The sequence below is a fragment of the Suricata suricatta genome, chromosome 13, assembly GCF_006229205.1.
Source record: "Suricata suricatta isolate VVHF042 chromosome 13, meerkat_22Aug2017_6uvM2_HiC, whole genome shotgun sequence".
Taxonomy (NCBI): domain Eukaryota; kingdom Metazoa; phylum Chordata; class Mammalia; order Carnivora; family Herpestidae; genus Suricata; species Suricata suricatta.
The window spans coordinates 3,435,339-3,447,452 of record NC_043712.1 but is presented as its reverse complement, the minus strand read 5'-3'; the positions used below and the strand labels follow the sequence as shown (position 1 = coordinate 3,447,452).

The 12,114-nt window shown below is 51.8% G+C and overlaps 1 protein-coding gene across 1 annotated transcript in view; it reads right to left on the bottom strand.

Moving 5' to 3' along the window:
• Positions 1-1,150: 1,150 nt before the first annotated feature.
• Positions 1,151-12,114, bottom strand: part of AK8 (adenylate kinase 8) — a 118,863-nt gene continuing 107,899 nt past the window's right edge. Inside the window, exons 15-16 of the mRNA XM_029921050.1 lie at positions 2,564-2,644; positions 1,151-1,525 (exon numbers count right to left, since the gene is read on the bottom strand). Of these exons, the coding sequence (XP_029776910.1) occupies positions 1,288-1,525; positions 2,564-2,644 (319 nt within the window). The 3' untranslated portion in view covers positions 1,151-1,287. The remainder of the gene's footprint in view (positions 1,526-2,563; positions 2,645-12,114) is intronic.

Here is a 12,114-nt window from a genome sequence, read left to right as displayed (position 1 = left end):
GCTCAGAGCCTGCTTGGGATTCTCTCTCTCTCTGCCCCTCCCCCACTTGCACAAGCATGCTCTCTCTCTCTCAAAATAAACTTAACAATTTTTAAAAAATAAAAACCATCTCAATTCCACTGCTCAAAAACCACCTGAAGCTAGGGCTGCCTTAGCAGAAGGTGCAGAGAGAGAGAGTGCTCTGGAGAGTTCTGCGGACAGTGCTGCCCTAGATAGGGGCTTTTTTTCTTTTAATTTTTTTGATTTTTTAAATGTTTATTTATTTTTGAGAGACAGAGAGACAGAGTGTGAGCAGGGGAGGGGCAGAGAGAGAGAGACACACACAGAATCGGAAGCAGGCTCCAGGCTCTGAGCTGTCAGCACAGAGCCCAACACGGGGCTCGAACTCACGAACCACGAGATCATGACCTGAGCCAAAGTCGGCCACTTAACTGACTGAGTCACCCAGGTGCCCCTTGATTTTTTTTTTTTTTTGAGACAGAGAGAGAGCAGGAGCTGGAGAGGGGAAGAGAGAGAGACAGAGAGAGAGACAGAGAGAGAAACGGAAGCAGGCTCTGTGCTGACAGCAGGGAGTCCAATGAGGGCCTCCAACTCACAAGCTGAGCGGTTAAGACCACGACCTGAGCCGGTCAGACCCTTAGCTGACTGAGCCTCCCAGGCGCCCCAGGTGGCGGCTTTTTAAAACTGCATTTTTCGGGGCGCCTGGGTGGCTCAGTCGGTTAAGCCTCCGGCTTCGGCTCAGGTCAGATCTCCCGTTCGTGGGTTCGAGCCCTGCGTCGGGCTCTGTGCTGACAGCTAGCTCAGAGCCTGGAGCTGCTTCCGATTCTGTGTCTCCCTCTCTCTGACCCTCCCCCTTTCATGCTCTGTCTCTCTCTGTATCAAAAATAAATAAAAAACATTTAAAAAAATTTATAAAAAATAAAACTGCATCTCTCGAGAGCTTGCCAGGTGCCAAGCACATGGCTGAGGGCTTTCCCGGTGCCCTACCAGCAGGACTGTCATTACCCCTGCTTTGGTTGGAAGTGACGCTCTGAGGGTATGGTGCCTCGTCCAAGGGTGTGCAGCCTGTGGGTCCCGGAGCCCTGCTGCGCTCCGCTGCCTCTCTGGGCTTTGTCCGCCCCGTGTCCCCAGACCCGGAAACAAGGCCACCTTCCAGCATCCTCTCTAGGACACACGAGACTGTGCCCAGCACTCTTTATTGGCTTGGCTGTGGTTCTAGGAGGTTGGGGTGGTGGCTGACTTTGTCTCCCTGCGGGGGGGGGGGGACTGACCCTTGCTCGGAACCCATCAGAGGACTTTCTTGGGCAGGGGATTAATAATCCCACTCTCTATGTACTCAAAGACCGTGTATGGGTCCTGGTCCCCATTGAGGGTGATGGCCGTCCTGTAGAACTGCTCTAGGTCTGAGGAGTTCCTGTAGAACAGGTCCATTTTGAGCTTGACCTGCTCTTCCGTGTCCTTCGGGTGCTGCAGGAGGCGGGCCTGGATCTCCATGGTTGGGGGGGGCTTGTACATGAGGTGGTACCTGCGACAGAGGAGGGCACGTGGGTGACCTGTGCCTGGCCCAGAGGGCAGGGGAGAAGGGGCCTTCTGTCCCACTGCCACCCAGTCGGTCACCACCACCACCAAACATTTATTGTACCCCAGCTGTGTGCACCCCCCTGGGGCACCCAAAGCGTGGTCCCTGCTCCTAGGGTGAGGATGGAGGCCAGTGACCACCGGACGGACAGAATATGGTACATCCCAAATCCCTTTCCTTTCCCTTCCTTTCCCTTCCTTCCTTCCTTCCTTTCTTCTTCCCTCCCCTCCTTTCTTCCTTTTCCTTCTTCCCTGCTTGTCTGGCATTGTGTCTGCTACCGGCATGGAGGGCCAGCGAGACAATTCTGCGCACGCAGGGCTCGAAGTCAAGTGAGGGAGAGGGACATTGGAACAACAAATGTGTGTGCAGGTGGCAGGACGGGCCAGTCGCTGCCGGGAGGGACCCCAGGGCCAGGGCCACATGAAGGCCACTGTACTTGCCTTGGGTCGGTGAGACTGTCCCTCGGCACCAAGGATGGGAAATCAGCCTACAGTTTAGGAAAATCCCGGTCTTTCTTTCCTGCCCCTCCCCCCTCCACTCCGGAGCCCCTGCCCAGAAACCTGGCCCTGGGCACTAAGACACGTGGCTTGGGTGCCAGAGAGGATGGAAGTTTCCAGCTCTTTGTGATTGTGGGAACTTCCAACTGCGTTTCAGTGCGAACACAGTGATTGTACTTGGTAGGACCGAGGAATAAGCTTCAGGGGACGTGTGTGCAGCAGTCACGCCTGCAGTGTGCTGTGCGCAGAAGGGGCCTTCCGAAGTGTCCTGGGGACACCTGCCCAGACTCTGACTCCAACGTTTGTTTCCTGGCCTCCCTCCCAGGCAGAGGGCCCACAGACACTACCCAGAGGAACTGACTGGATGAACCCTCTTTCTAGAGTCTTCTGTCAGCGTCAGCCCCAGACCCGTCCTGCTGGGGCCTGGGCTGGGCTGGAGCCCTGGAGCCCTCGGAGGACCAGCCCCCGCCGGGAGCCCGGCACAAACCTTTCTCCTGTGATGGGATCCGTTCTTCTCAGGGTCAGCCGCTCAATGATAGAATCTAATGGCACGTTCAGGAAAAACACCCTGTGGGGAGAGACAGCACAGCCAGCTGGGGAGGGGCCCCTCTGGCTGGCCTTCCGGCACCTTCCCCGTGAGCGAGCGGGGCCCCAGGAGCCATCTCTCAGGGGCTCCGGGTACCAGGCTCTCCGGCGTCACCAGGGAGAGGCGCAGGCCTCCTGGCACGGAAGCCTGGGTCACAGTCCGCCTCCACCATGGGCTTTTTTGTGTGACCCTTGGGCCACTCCCATGTCCTCTTTCAGACTCCATTTGCTCAGCTGCAAAATGGAGCTAATGATCGCCCCCTGGTGCTGACGATCTGTTGATAGGAAGCGAGTGCGGAGCTTAGCGCAGGGTTTGTGCGCCCTCGGTGCTCCGTGTGGCGGCAGGTGCCACAGCCTCATCTCTATGACCACGGGCCCCCTGGCCGCCCGTGCCCTCCCGGTGGAGGGAGCTCAGCTTCCTCACAGCCTCTTTCACAAAGGAACCCGGGACCCGAGGGAGCCCGGCCTTCGAAAGTCAACAGCCGAGGTCAGAGCCAAGCAGGAAAGAAAAGGAGCCCACTTCTGATAACCCGGGTCTGAAATCCCTGTGGATGACCGAGTCCCCGCTTCCTGCAAGGGGACCCCTTCTTTACAGAAAACCTGAGGTCAGGGGTTCTCCATCTGGGGTGATTTTGCCCCGAAAAGACGTTTGGCAGTATATGGGCCACGTGTGGTTGTCACAACGGGGGAGGGGGTGCTACTAACTCAGCATTCTCTGATGAGGGCTGCCCCACCACAAAGAATCATCCAGTCCCAGTGGCCATGGCGCCAGGGTTGGCAGATGGGACAGAGGCGAAGGGCCAAGTGTTCACAGCACCTGCCCTCAGGTACCTCCAGGCCATCTTCTGATGTGAAACCATCCTGGTTTATTTAAAAAAAATAAACTTCTGGAATATTCCATGGCTCAATCCCTTATCCTCTAATTCCTACATGCATTTATTGGCCATCTGTTGTGTGCCAGGCATCACGGTAAGGTCCCGAGTTGACCCGCCCACTGTGTGGAGCTGAGACACGGGATCCAATGGGGTCACCATCCCTGACATCTGGGTTCAATGACCAATGTGTGCACTTCCTCTGGGACATCAGTGACAAGGACGCTGGTGACAACACGCACTCCCGGTGCACTGAAGTCATGTCCATTTCACTTCCAAGTATGTAAACCCAGGTGAGAAGCAGCTCTGAGTGTAAGAAAATGCACGTAAATGAAATTTCCTGCCTTCACTCTTGGGGTGGAGTCTCTTCGGGACAGTTACTCTGTCTCTTCCAAGTTCAAGAACAAAGAAGGCCTTCACTCTGGTTCAGCAGGTGTCTGAGGGAGCCCAGAACTCCCCTGACACTGGACTCTGCTGGTGGGGAGAGCACCTGGGCCAGGGGTTCTGAACCGAGCCCCCTGCAGGTCCCGTGATCCCCAGGAATTAGACACAAGCTGTTGACGGGGCGCCTGGGGGGCATCTGGTCATGTGTCTGTTGGCCATCTGGGAATGTTCTCCATAAAAATGTCTATTCAGGTCCTCTCTTTATTAATTAATCGATCAGATTATTTGGGGTTTTTTTTTTGGTGTCGAGTTGGGGGAGATCTTTATACAAGAGGTACGAATTCTTAAAAATGGTTATGAGTCACTTTCGGGGTGCCTGGGTGGCTCGGTCGGTTAAGTGTCTGACTTCTGCCCAGGTCACAATCTCGCGGTTCATGGGTTCAAGCCCGCGTCGGGCTTTGTGCTGACAGTTCGGAGCGTGGAGCTGCTTCCAAGTCTGTCTCCCCCTCTCTCTGCCCCTCCCCTGCTTGTGCTCAGTCTCTCTCTCTCTCTCTCTCAAAAATAAATAAACATTAAAAAAATTTTTTTAATCATTATGAATCACTTCGATCTGAGCCCAAGCCTCCTGTTTCACTGAAATAAGTCTGTGGCCGACTGAGGAAGGGGCACCGCGGGGCTGTTCTGCATGCTCCTCGGTCTACGTGCTCGCTGCTTCCCTGGGCTTACAGATGTCTGCTGATTGCCCCGATTCCCCCCTGGTGAGCCACCCTGATCCTCTCTCACCCCTGTGGCTTGTTTGAAGTGAACTCACCCGGGGCTGCGGGGCCCGGGTGTGGCCAGTCCGAGTGCAGGCTCCTCGTGCCCAGACCAGTTGGACCAGGATGCAAAGCTGATCCAAGCCAGGCCAGTGAGAGGCTGCACCATGGCCTGCTAGAATGGGCCTGAGGGTTGCCTGGAGCTGGAGCCTGCACCCCGAGAAAGCCCACCTGAGAATGAAGTCTGCCCCGAGAGATGGGGGGAACAGACGGCAGAGACACTGTTTGGGATCCTGAATCAAGCTGTGCCTGAAGCTGACTCACCCCTCAATATTTCCCTGACACGAATACACAAATCTCTTCCTTTGCTTCAGCTGGTTTAACCTTGGATTCCTGCAACCTGATACTCCTGAGTCTCTCTGGTGCCCCTGGCTTCTGCCAAATGTGTTAAAAATAAAATATGGGGCACCTGGGGGGCTCAGTCAGTTAAGTGTCGGACTTCGCTCAGGTCAGATCTCACGTTCGTGGGTTCGAGCCCCGCGTCAGGCTCTGTGCTGACAGCTAGCTCAGAGCCTGGAGCCTGTCTTCGGATTCTGTGTCTCCCTCTCTCTCTGACCCTCCCCTGCTCGTACTGTCTCTCTCTCTCTTAAAAATAAAAATAAATGGGGTGCCTGTGTGGCTCAGTGGGTTGAGCTTCTGACTTTAGCTCAGGTCTCACGGTTCATGGGTTTGAGCCCCGTATCGGGCTCTGTGCTGTCAGCTCAGAGCCTGCAGCCTGCTTCAGATTCTGTCTCCCTCTCCTTCTGCCCCTCCTCTGCTAATGCTCTGCCTCTCTCTCAAAAATGCATAAACATTTTAAAAAGATAAAAATAAAAACATTAAAAAAAACGTGAGTCCCCGAACCAAATGCTCTCTCTCCTTCAAGGCAAGCTCTCCCACCGCCTTTCTTCCCTCTCCCTCACTCCTCCCAGACTGCCAAGAAGCCCCTCGCAGGTGCCTGATTCCAGCTGTGGCTCCTCCACAGAGAGCTCGCAGTGGATCCCCCTGCAGCCTGGTGGGGGAGGGGCCAGGAGCCTCGAAAACCCACCTCTTCCCCACGCTGGTTCTTGATAATGATCTCCATTCACGACATGCAGCAGAATAACAGGCACCAAATAAAATGTGCGAGACCGGGGAGCGTCTGCACACGGGAGCACCGGTGTTTCAATGCGCTTTTATCCCTTACGCTCCAAACACGCAGGGCCCCCCTCCCACCCCCGAGACTCGGGAGGCCCAACAGCAACACCGAAATGTGGCTGTCACCGCGCTGGCGGCTGACGGTGCCGCTCTGGATGCCGACGCCAGTAGAAGGGGAGCCCGCTTGGAAATCCCTGATAATTGATGTTGCTTCATAAACAAACAAGCCCCAATTGAAAGATTTTTAACCCAGCGTATCAAGACTGCTTGTCGTCATTCAAGGGAATGACTTCTGAAAGGCTGGCAGGATCAGAAGCACAAGGACACCAAATTGGTACTTGAAACATGTTGCTGGGAACAGCCTCGCCGGAGAAGGAGCTGTGTTTCCACGCTGGAAGCTTCTGATTAGCCAGGCTCCTGGAGCCACGCAGAGGCGGCCGAGAGTACCCAAAGCCGGGCGGGCAGAAGCGGATGGGGGTGCTAGCCCTCCCCGGGGCTGGGGGCCATACCTACCTCGGGGATCGTGGAGGTCTGCAGAGCTCCAGGCTGGTGGGGGCCCCTGGGAGGCCTCTTACTCCGCCCGCTACTCAGCACGGGCACCTCCGGGGCACTGGGCACCACTGCCTGCCTTCCCACGGAATTGGAGCCTAATAGGACCCACAGTGACTTGTGTGCACAAGCTTGAAGAGGCCGTGCTCCGATCCCGCATTTCCAAAATTTGTCTGATGTTGAGAATCACCGGGGGGGGGGGGGGAACTTGTCTGAGACGCAGACTCTGGGGAGCCCCTTCAGGGGCAGCAGAGGAGCTGGGACAGGGGTATTTGTAAGTCAGCAGCTCCGGCGACTCACACGCTCAGGAGGTGTGGGGACTGCCGTTCTAATCCCAGGTCTCGCCCTTGGCCACACCCTGGAACCATCGAAGGGGCTTTGGGGAGGGCGAGGCCTGCGCCCCAGCCCTGAGGTTTAGCTATAATTGGCCCAAGGTGAGGCCTGGGAATGGAGATTTTTTAAAGCTCCCCAAGATGAGATGGGGAAACTGAGTCCCAGAGAGGCGAGGCCTCGTACTCTGTCACCAGAGGCACTGGTGTCAGATACCCAAGGGCAGCTGGGACCTCTTGACTCACACTCGTGGTGCCTCCTCTGGCCCCGCTGCCTGGGGCCATGTTTGGGGAGCAAAGAAAGCTTTCTTTCTCCAAGAACTTGACGTCTGCCGTGTGCCCCAAAGCTAAATTCACTGGAAGCTGAAGCATGGCACTTCCTCTGGACCCATGGGTACATGTGGTCAATTGAGAGATACGACATCCAATAACTGACTTTAAATAAATATGGCGTCCAGTGCTGCCCAGAGGCGGGGCCCTGCCTTGGTGGCAATAAGCCTCCACTAAGCAGATTGGATCAGAGCCCTTCACTAGGGGCAAAACTCTTCACAAATCACTATGGTATAATTACCATGAGATATCACTTCACACTCATTAGCTATCATAAGAAAAAAACAACAACCCTTAAATAACAAGTGTTGGCGAGGATATGGAGAAAGTGGAGCCCTGGTGCATTGCTTGCAGGAAGGTTACATGATGCATCTGCTGGGCGGTTCCTTGAAAAACTAAACCCACGGCGCCTCGGGGGCTCAGTTGTTAAGCGTCCGACTTCGGCTCAGGTCATGATATTGCAGCTCGGGGGTTCGAGCCCTGCGTCAGGCTCTGTGCTGACCGCTAGCTCAGAGCCTGGAGCCTGTCTTTGTATTCTGCCTCTCTCCACCCCTCCCCTGCTCACACTCTTTCTCTCTCAAAAATAAATAAAACATTAAAAAGAAAAAGTAAACATAATACCATATGATGCGCTATTCCACTGAGTATATATCCAAAATGAGGGAAAGCGGACATTGGAACAGATATCTGCAAACCCAAGTTCATAGCAGCATTATTCACAGTAGCCGAAAGATGTGTGGCCCAGATGTCCATTGATGGATGAGTAGATAAAGACAGAGAATGTGGGCTACACACAATAGAAAATTGTTCAGCCTTAGAAGGGAATGAAATCCTGACACCTGCCATAACACAGATGAACTCTGAAGACGTGACACTCGGTGAAATAAGTCAGACACAGAAGAATGAATACTGTGTGATCCCTCTTCTGTGAGGTAGCTAGAGTCTTCCAGTTCATAGAGATGGAGAGTAACCTGGTGGGAGTCAGGGATGGGAAGAGGGGTGGGGAGTCAGGGTTCAACAGCTTCAGTTGAGGAAGATGAAAGAAGTTCAGGAGATGGAGAGTGGTGAAGTCACACAACACTGTGAAGGTACTTACCGCTACTGAAGTGTATACTTAAAAATGGCTAAAATAGTAAATTTCATGTTACGTATATCTTATCTTAATAAGACATAAGCACAGTGGTGTAGTTAATAGATGTGATGGTGAGGGCAGGGTGAGGGGCAGTTCTCTGGCCTTGAATACACTTATGATTTAATGAGATTCTGAATACACACATGCAAAGAAATGGACAGACCAGAGAATATGAACCATAGCATAGTCCTAATTCTAAACTAGCTATGATGCTGATGCTATACAAACATTCAGAAAATAGAGGAAGAGAGAATAGAGTTTATTTTATTAGGCAGCCTCTCCCTGATACCAAAAACCAAAGACATTGTAAGAAACCTGCAGACCTAGATCCCTTGTGAGTATAGAAGCAAAAATACTCAATAAAATGTTAACAAACTGAATCCAGCAATACAGGAAAAAAGTGACACATTATAACTAAGTGGGGTTTTGCCTGGGAAAGAAAGGTCTCATTCAACATTCAAAAACCAATCAATGTAGTTCACCCTACTATATTAGATTAAAGGAGGGAAAACTATATAATCCTCTTAACAGATGCAGAAAAGCATTTAATATGATTTTACATCAATTCATGATAAATACTCTAAGCAAACTAGAAATAGAAGGTAACTTCCCCAATTCACTACATGGTATTTACAAAAAAACTATAGCTAACATCATATTTAATGGTGGAAGACTGAATGCTTTTCCCTAAGACTGAGAACAAGGTAAGATTGTCCATTTTCTCCACTCCTATTCAACTTTATACCAGAAGTCCTGGATAATGCCACATGACAAGAAAAGGGAATAGTGTACATACAAATTGAAAGAGAAGAAGTAAATCATCTCTATTTGTAGATGACATAATCACCTAAATAGAAGTACTGAAGAATCTTTGAAAAGGTCACTATAATAAGTAAATTTAGTGAATTTGCAGGATACAAAATCAATGTACAAAAAATAAATTGATTTTCAAGATACTAGCAACAAACAATTGGAAATTGAAATGTTAAAGTACCATTTACAATAGTATAAAAATGAAATCCTTAGATATAAAAATAGCAAAATAATATTTATGTGCTGAACACTACAAAGCACTGATGAAAGAAATCCGACTTAATGAAATGGGAGAGCTATACCATGTTCATGGACTCTGAGACTCAATAATGTTGAAGTGTCAATCCTCCCCTCACCATTTGATGCAATTCCACCCAAAATTCCAACAAAGGTTTTTGACGATTCTACATGATTCTCAAGTTTATATGGGGAGTGTTTCTGGAAGAGAATTGGAATCACTACAGCAATGTTGAATGAGAACAAATTGATTTCAAGGCTCACTAACAAAGCTACAGTCGTCAGCACAGCATGAGTGTTAGCGAAAGACACACACATCAAAGGAACAGTTTGGAGACCAGTAATAATAGACTCACACAGATACGGCTAATTACTTTTCAGCAAAGGCACCAACACAGTTCAACGGATAAAGATGGCTTTTCACTCCGTGGTGCTGGCACAATTAGACGTCCAAATGCAAATAATGCTAGTAATAATCTTGACCCAGACCTCGTACCATACACGAAATTTAAATCAAAAGAGACCATAAACCTAAATGCTAAAACCTAAATGCTACAAAAACCGAATGCTACTAAACTTCTAGGAGAAGATCTTTGTGACCTTGTGCTAAAGATTTCTCAATAGAATACAAAAAACTGGGACCCACAGATGAAAACAAACTGATGTTATACTTCATTAAAAATTTCTGCACTTCAGAAGACATTAAGAAAATGACAGCTACACCACAGGTCAGGAGAACGTATTTGACAAATGTACCCTCCGTAAAGGATTTGTATCCAGAATACGTAAAAACATGAATTCTGTGCACAACAAATGACAGGAAAGACACGCAAATAGATCCCTAACTACCTAGTATTTCCAAATTTGATATTGAAATTGGGATAGTCTGATCTAGGAAAACAGTTTCCTGAAAAAAGGTCAAATTACGTCTCCTTCCGCAATTTGTTCGGAGCCTGGAAGGCTGTGCCGAGCCGGCTGGAAGGCGATGGCGCTACCCCAGCTTGAAGTGAAGACCCGGCCTCTGACATTTGAAGCCTCTTTCTGGGGCTGGGACACACCCAGAACTCACCTTGTGTGTCTGCTGCAGCAACCCTTGGGCTTCCGTATAATCAGGGGTCAACTCTAAAAAGGAACTTTTCGATGGCCACCACGATGCAGAGAACCAAGGAGAAAATGCAGAGTGACACCACGGATTAACACTTGGATGATGGGCTCATCTTTTTTTTTTTTTTAATGTTTATTTATTTACTTTGAGAGAAAGAGGGAGCGTGTGTGCCTGTGTGCGCATGTGCGAGCCAGGGGAGGGGCAGAGAGAGAGAGGGAGAGAGAACCCCCCAAGCAGGCTCTGCAATAACGGTACCGGGCTTCACGAAGTGTGAGATCAAGACCTGAGCTGAAACCGAGAGTCGGATGCGCCCCGATCTGCTGATCTGCTCGTGCGTACCTAGAGTGCGCGCACCTGACACCCCGGAGAGCTCATGCGACCCGGCAACTGCTGCTGAGCAGTCATTTGACGGCACCCCTCGGGGCGCTTGTGCTGCACAGAGCAGGAGCCACCATTTTTTACAGACCTGTCAGGACGAGACCGCCTTCTGGTCCGAGGGCAGAGAGAGAGGGGGCAAGCGTGTCTAGAGACACCCGCACCGGGGGCTGGATAGAAGGTGCGATCGAATGATGCACAGACTATCAAGTTATTTTAAAAAAGAAAACAGGGTCACCTGCAGAAGGACCCAGACTTCTGAACACACCAGCCTGAGCCGCTGAGGACGGGCGCCCGGGTTGCCCTGTCCGCATTCTTTGTGCAGGACGTGTGGGGTAAGGGCCGGAAGAACACGCAGTGAAAGGATGGGTGTTGTTGACCTTGAAGCTAGGGGAAACCTGACAGGGAAACGCCCCCTCACGGGGACCCGCCCCCTGGGGCCCGCCCCCTGGTCCTCAAAGCAGGTCCTGGACCACTGGCGCGGGTGGCAGCCTCCCTCCAAGGCTGTCCGGAGACACCGTGCCCAGGAGACCCTGGGGCTGGACACGAGGCCTCCCCAGAGTCTGGAGAAGGCCCTGGTCAGCTTGGAAAATTTTTACTGTGTGTATTTTTTACTCTGACATGTGTCCAATTTGAAAACGAAAGGCGAGGCATCTCCCCCTCTTCCAACCCCTGAGCATCCTCCCTCCCACCCTCAAGCACCTGCTGCGGGGGCTCGCTCACCACTACCCCCTCCTTAAAACCAGAGGCTCCCGCTGGCCATTTCTTGTTGAAAAGTGTGCATAATTGATCATGGTAAATCCACCCTGGCTGTGTCTGAAATCTCTCCAGGGGCAAGAGGAACATTCTGCAGGACTGTCATTACCTGGTGAATTAGCGAGCCCCCCTGGCAGCTAGCCAGGCACACACAAAATGCAGCCGGCTGGTTTGAGGCGAATGACCCAGGGGTCACATGCCTGCATAATCGGTCTCCATTTTAAAGTCGCCTTAAAATTTCTGCCTCCCTCACCACGGGAAGAAAGAGAGGAATTCCTTTGCACACTGCCACCCGGATGCTCCCTAGACAATCATGAAATGCAAATCACTGGAAGCCAGAAAGTTCTGCAAACTTTTCCCAAAGAGAAAGGCGAATGAGCTTAAGGCAGGAAGGACAGTAGGCAGGCGGCAAGCTGGCGGGAGCGACGTGACAGGGCCATGCCAGGCCACCGCGGCTTCCGGACCGGCGGGTGGCTCGCGCCTGGGGACACGGGGATGCAGGAGCACTCTGATTCCTGGCAGGGTCTTTCCCGCCACAGGCAGGGCCTGTGTCCAACCTTGTCCCCCCTCACTCACCCACGTCACCGGTACCCACACTCACCCAGCCAGCCATCGGTTCTGGGTGGTGGGGCCACACGGG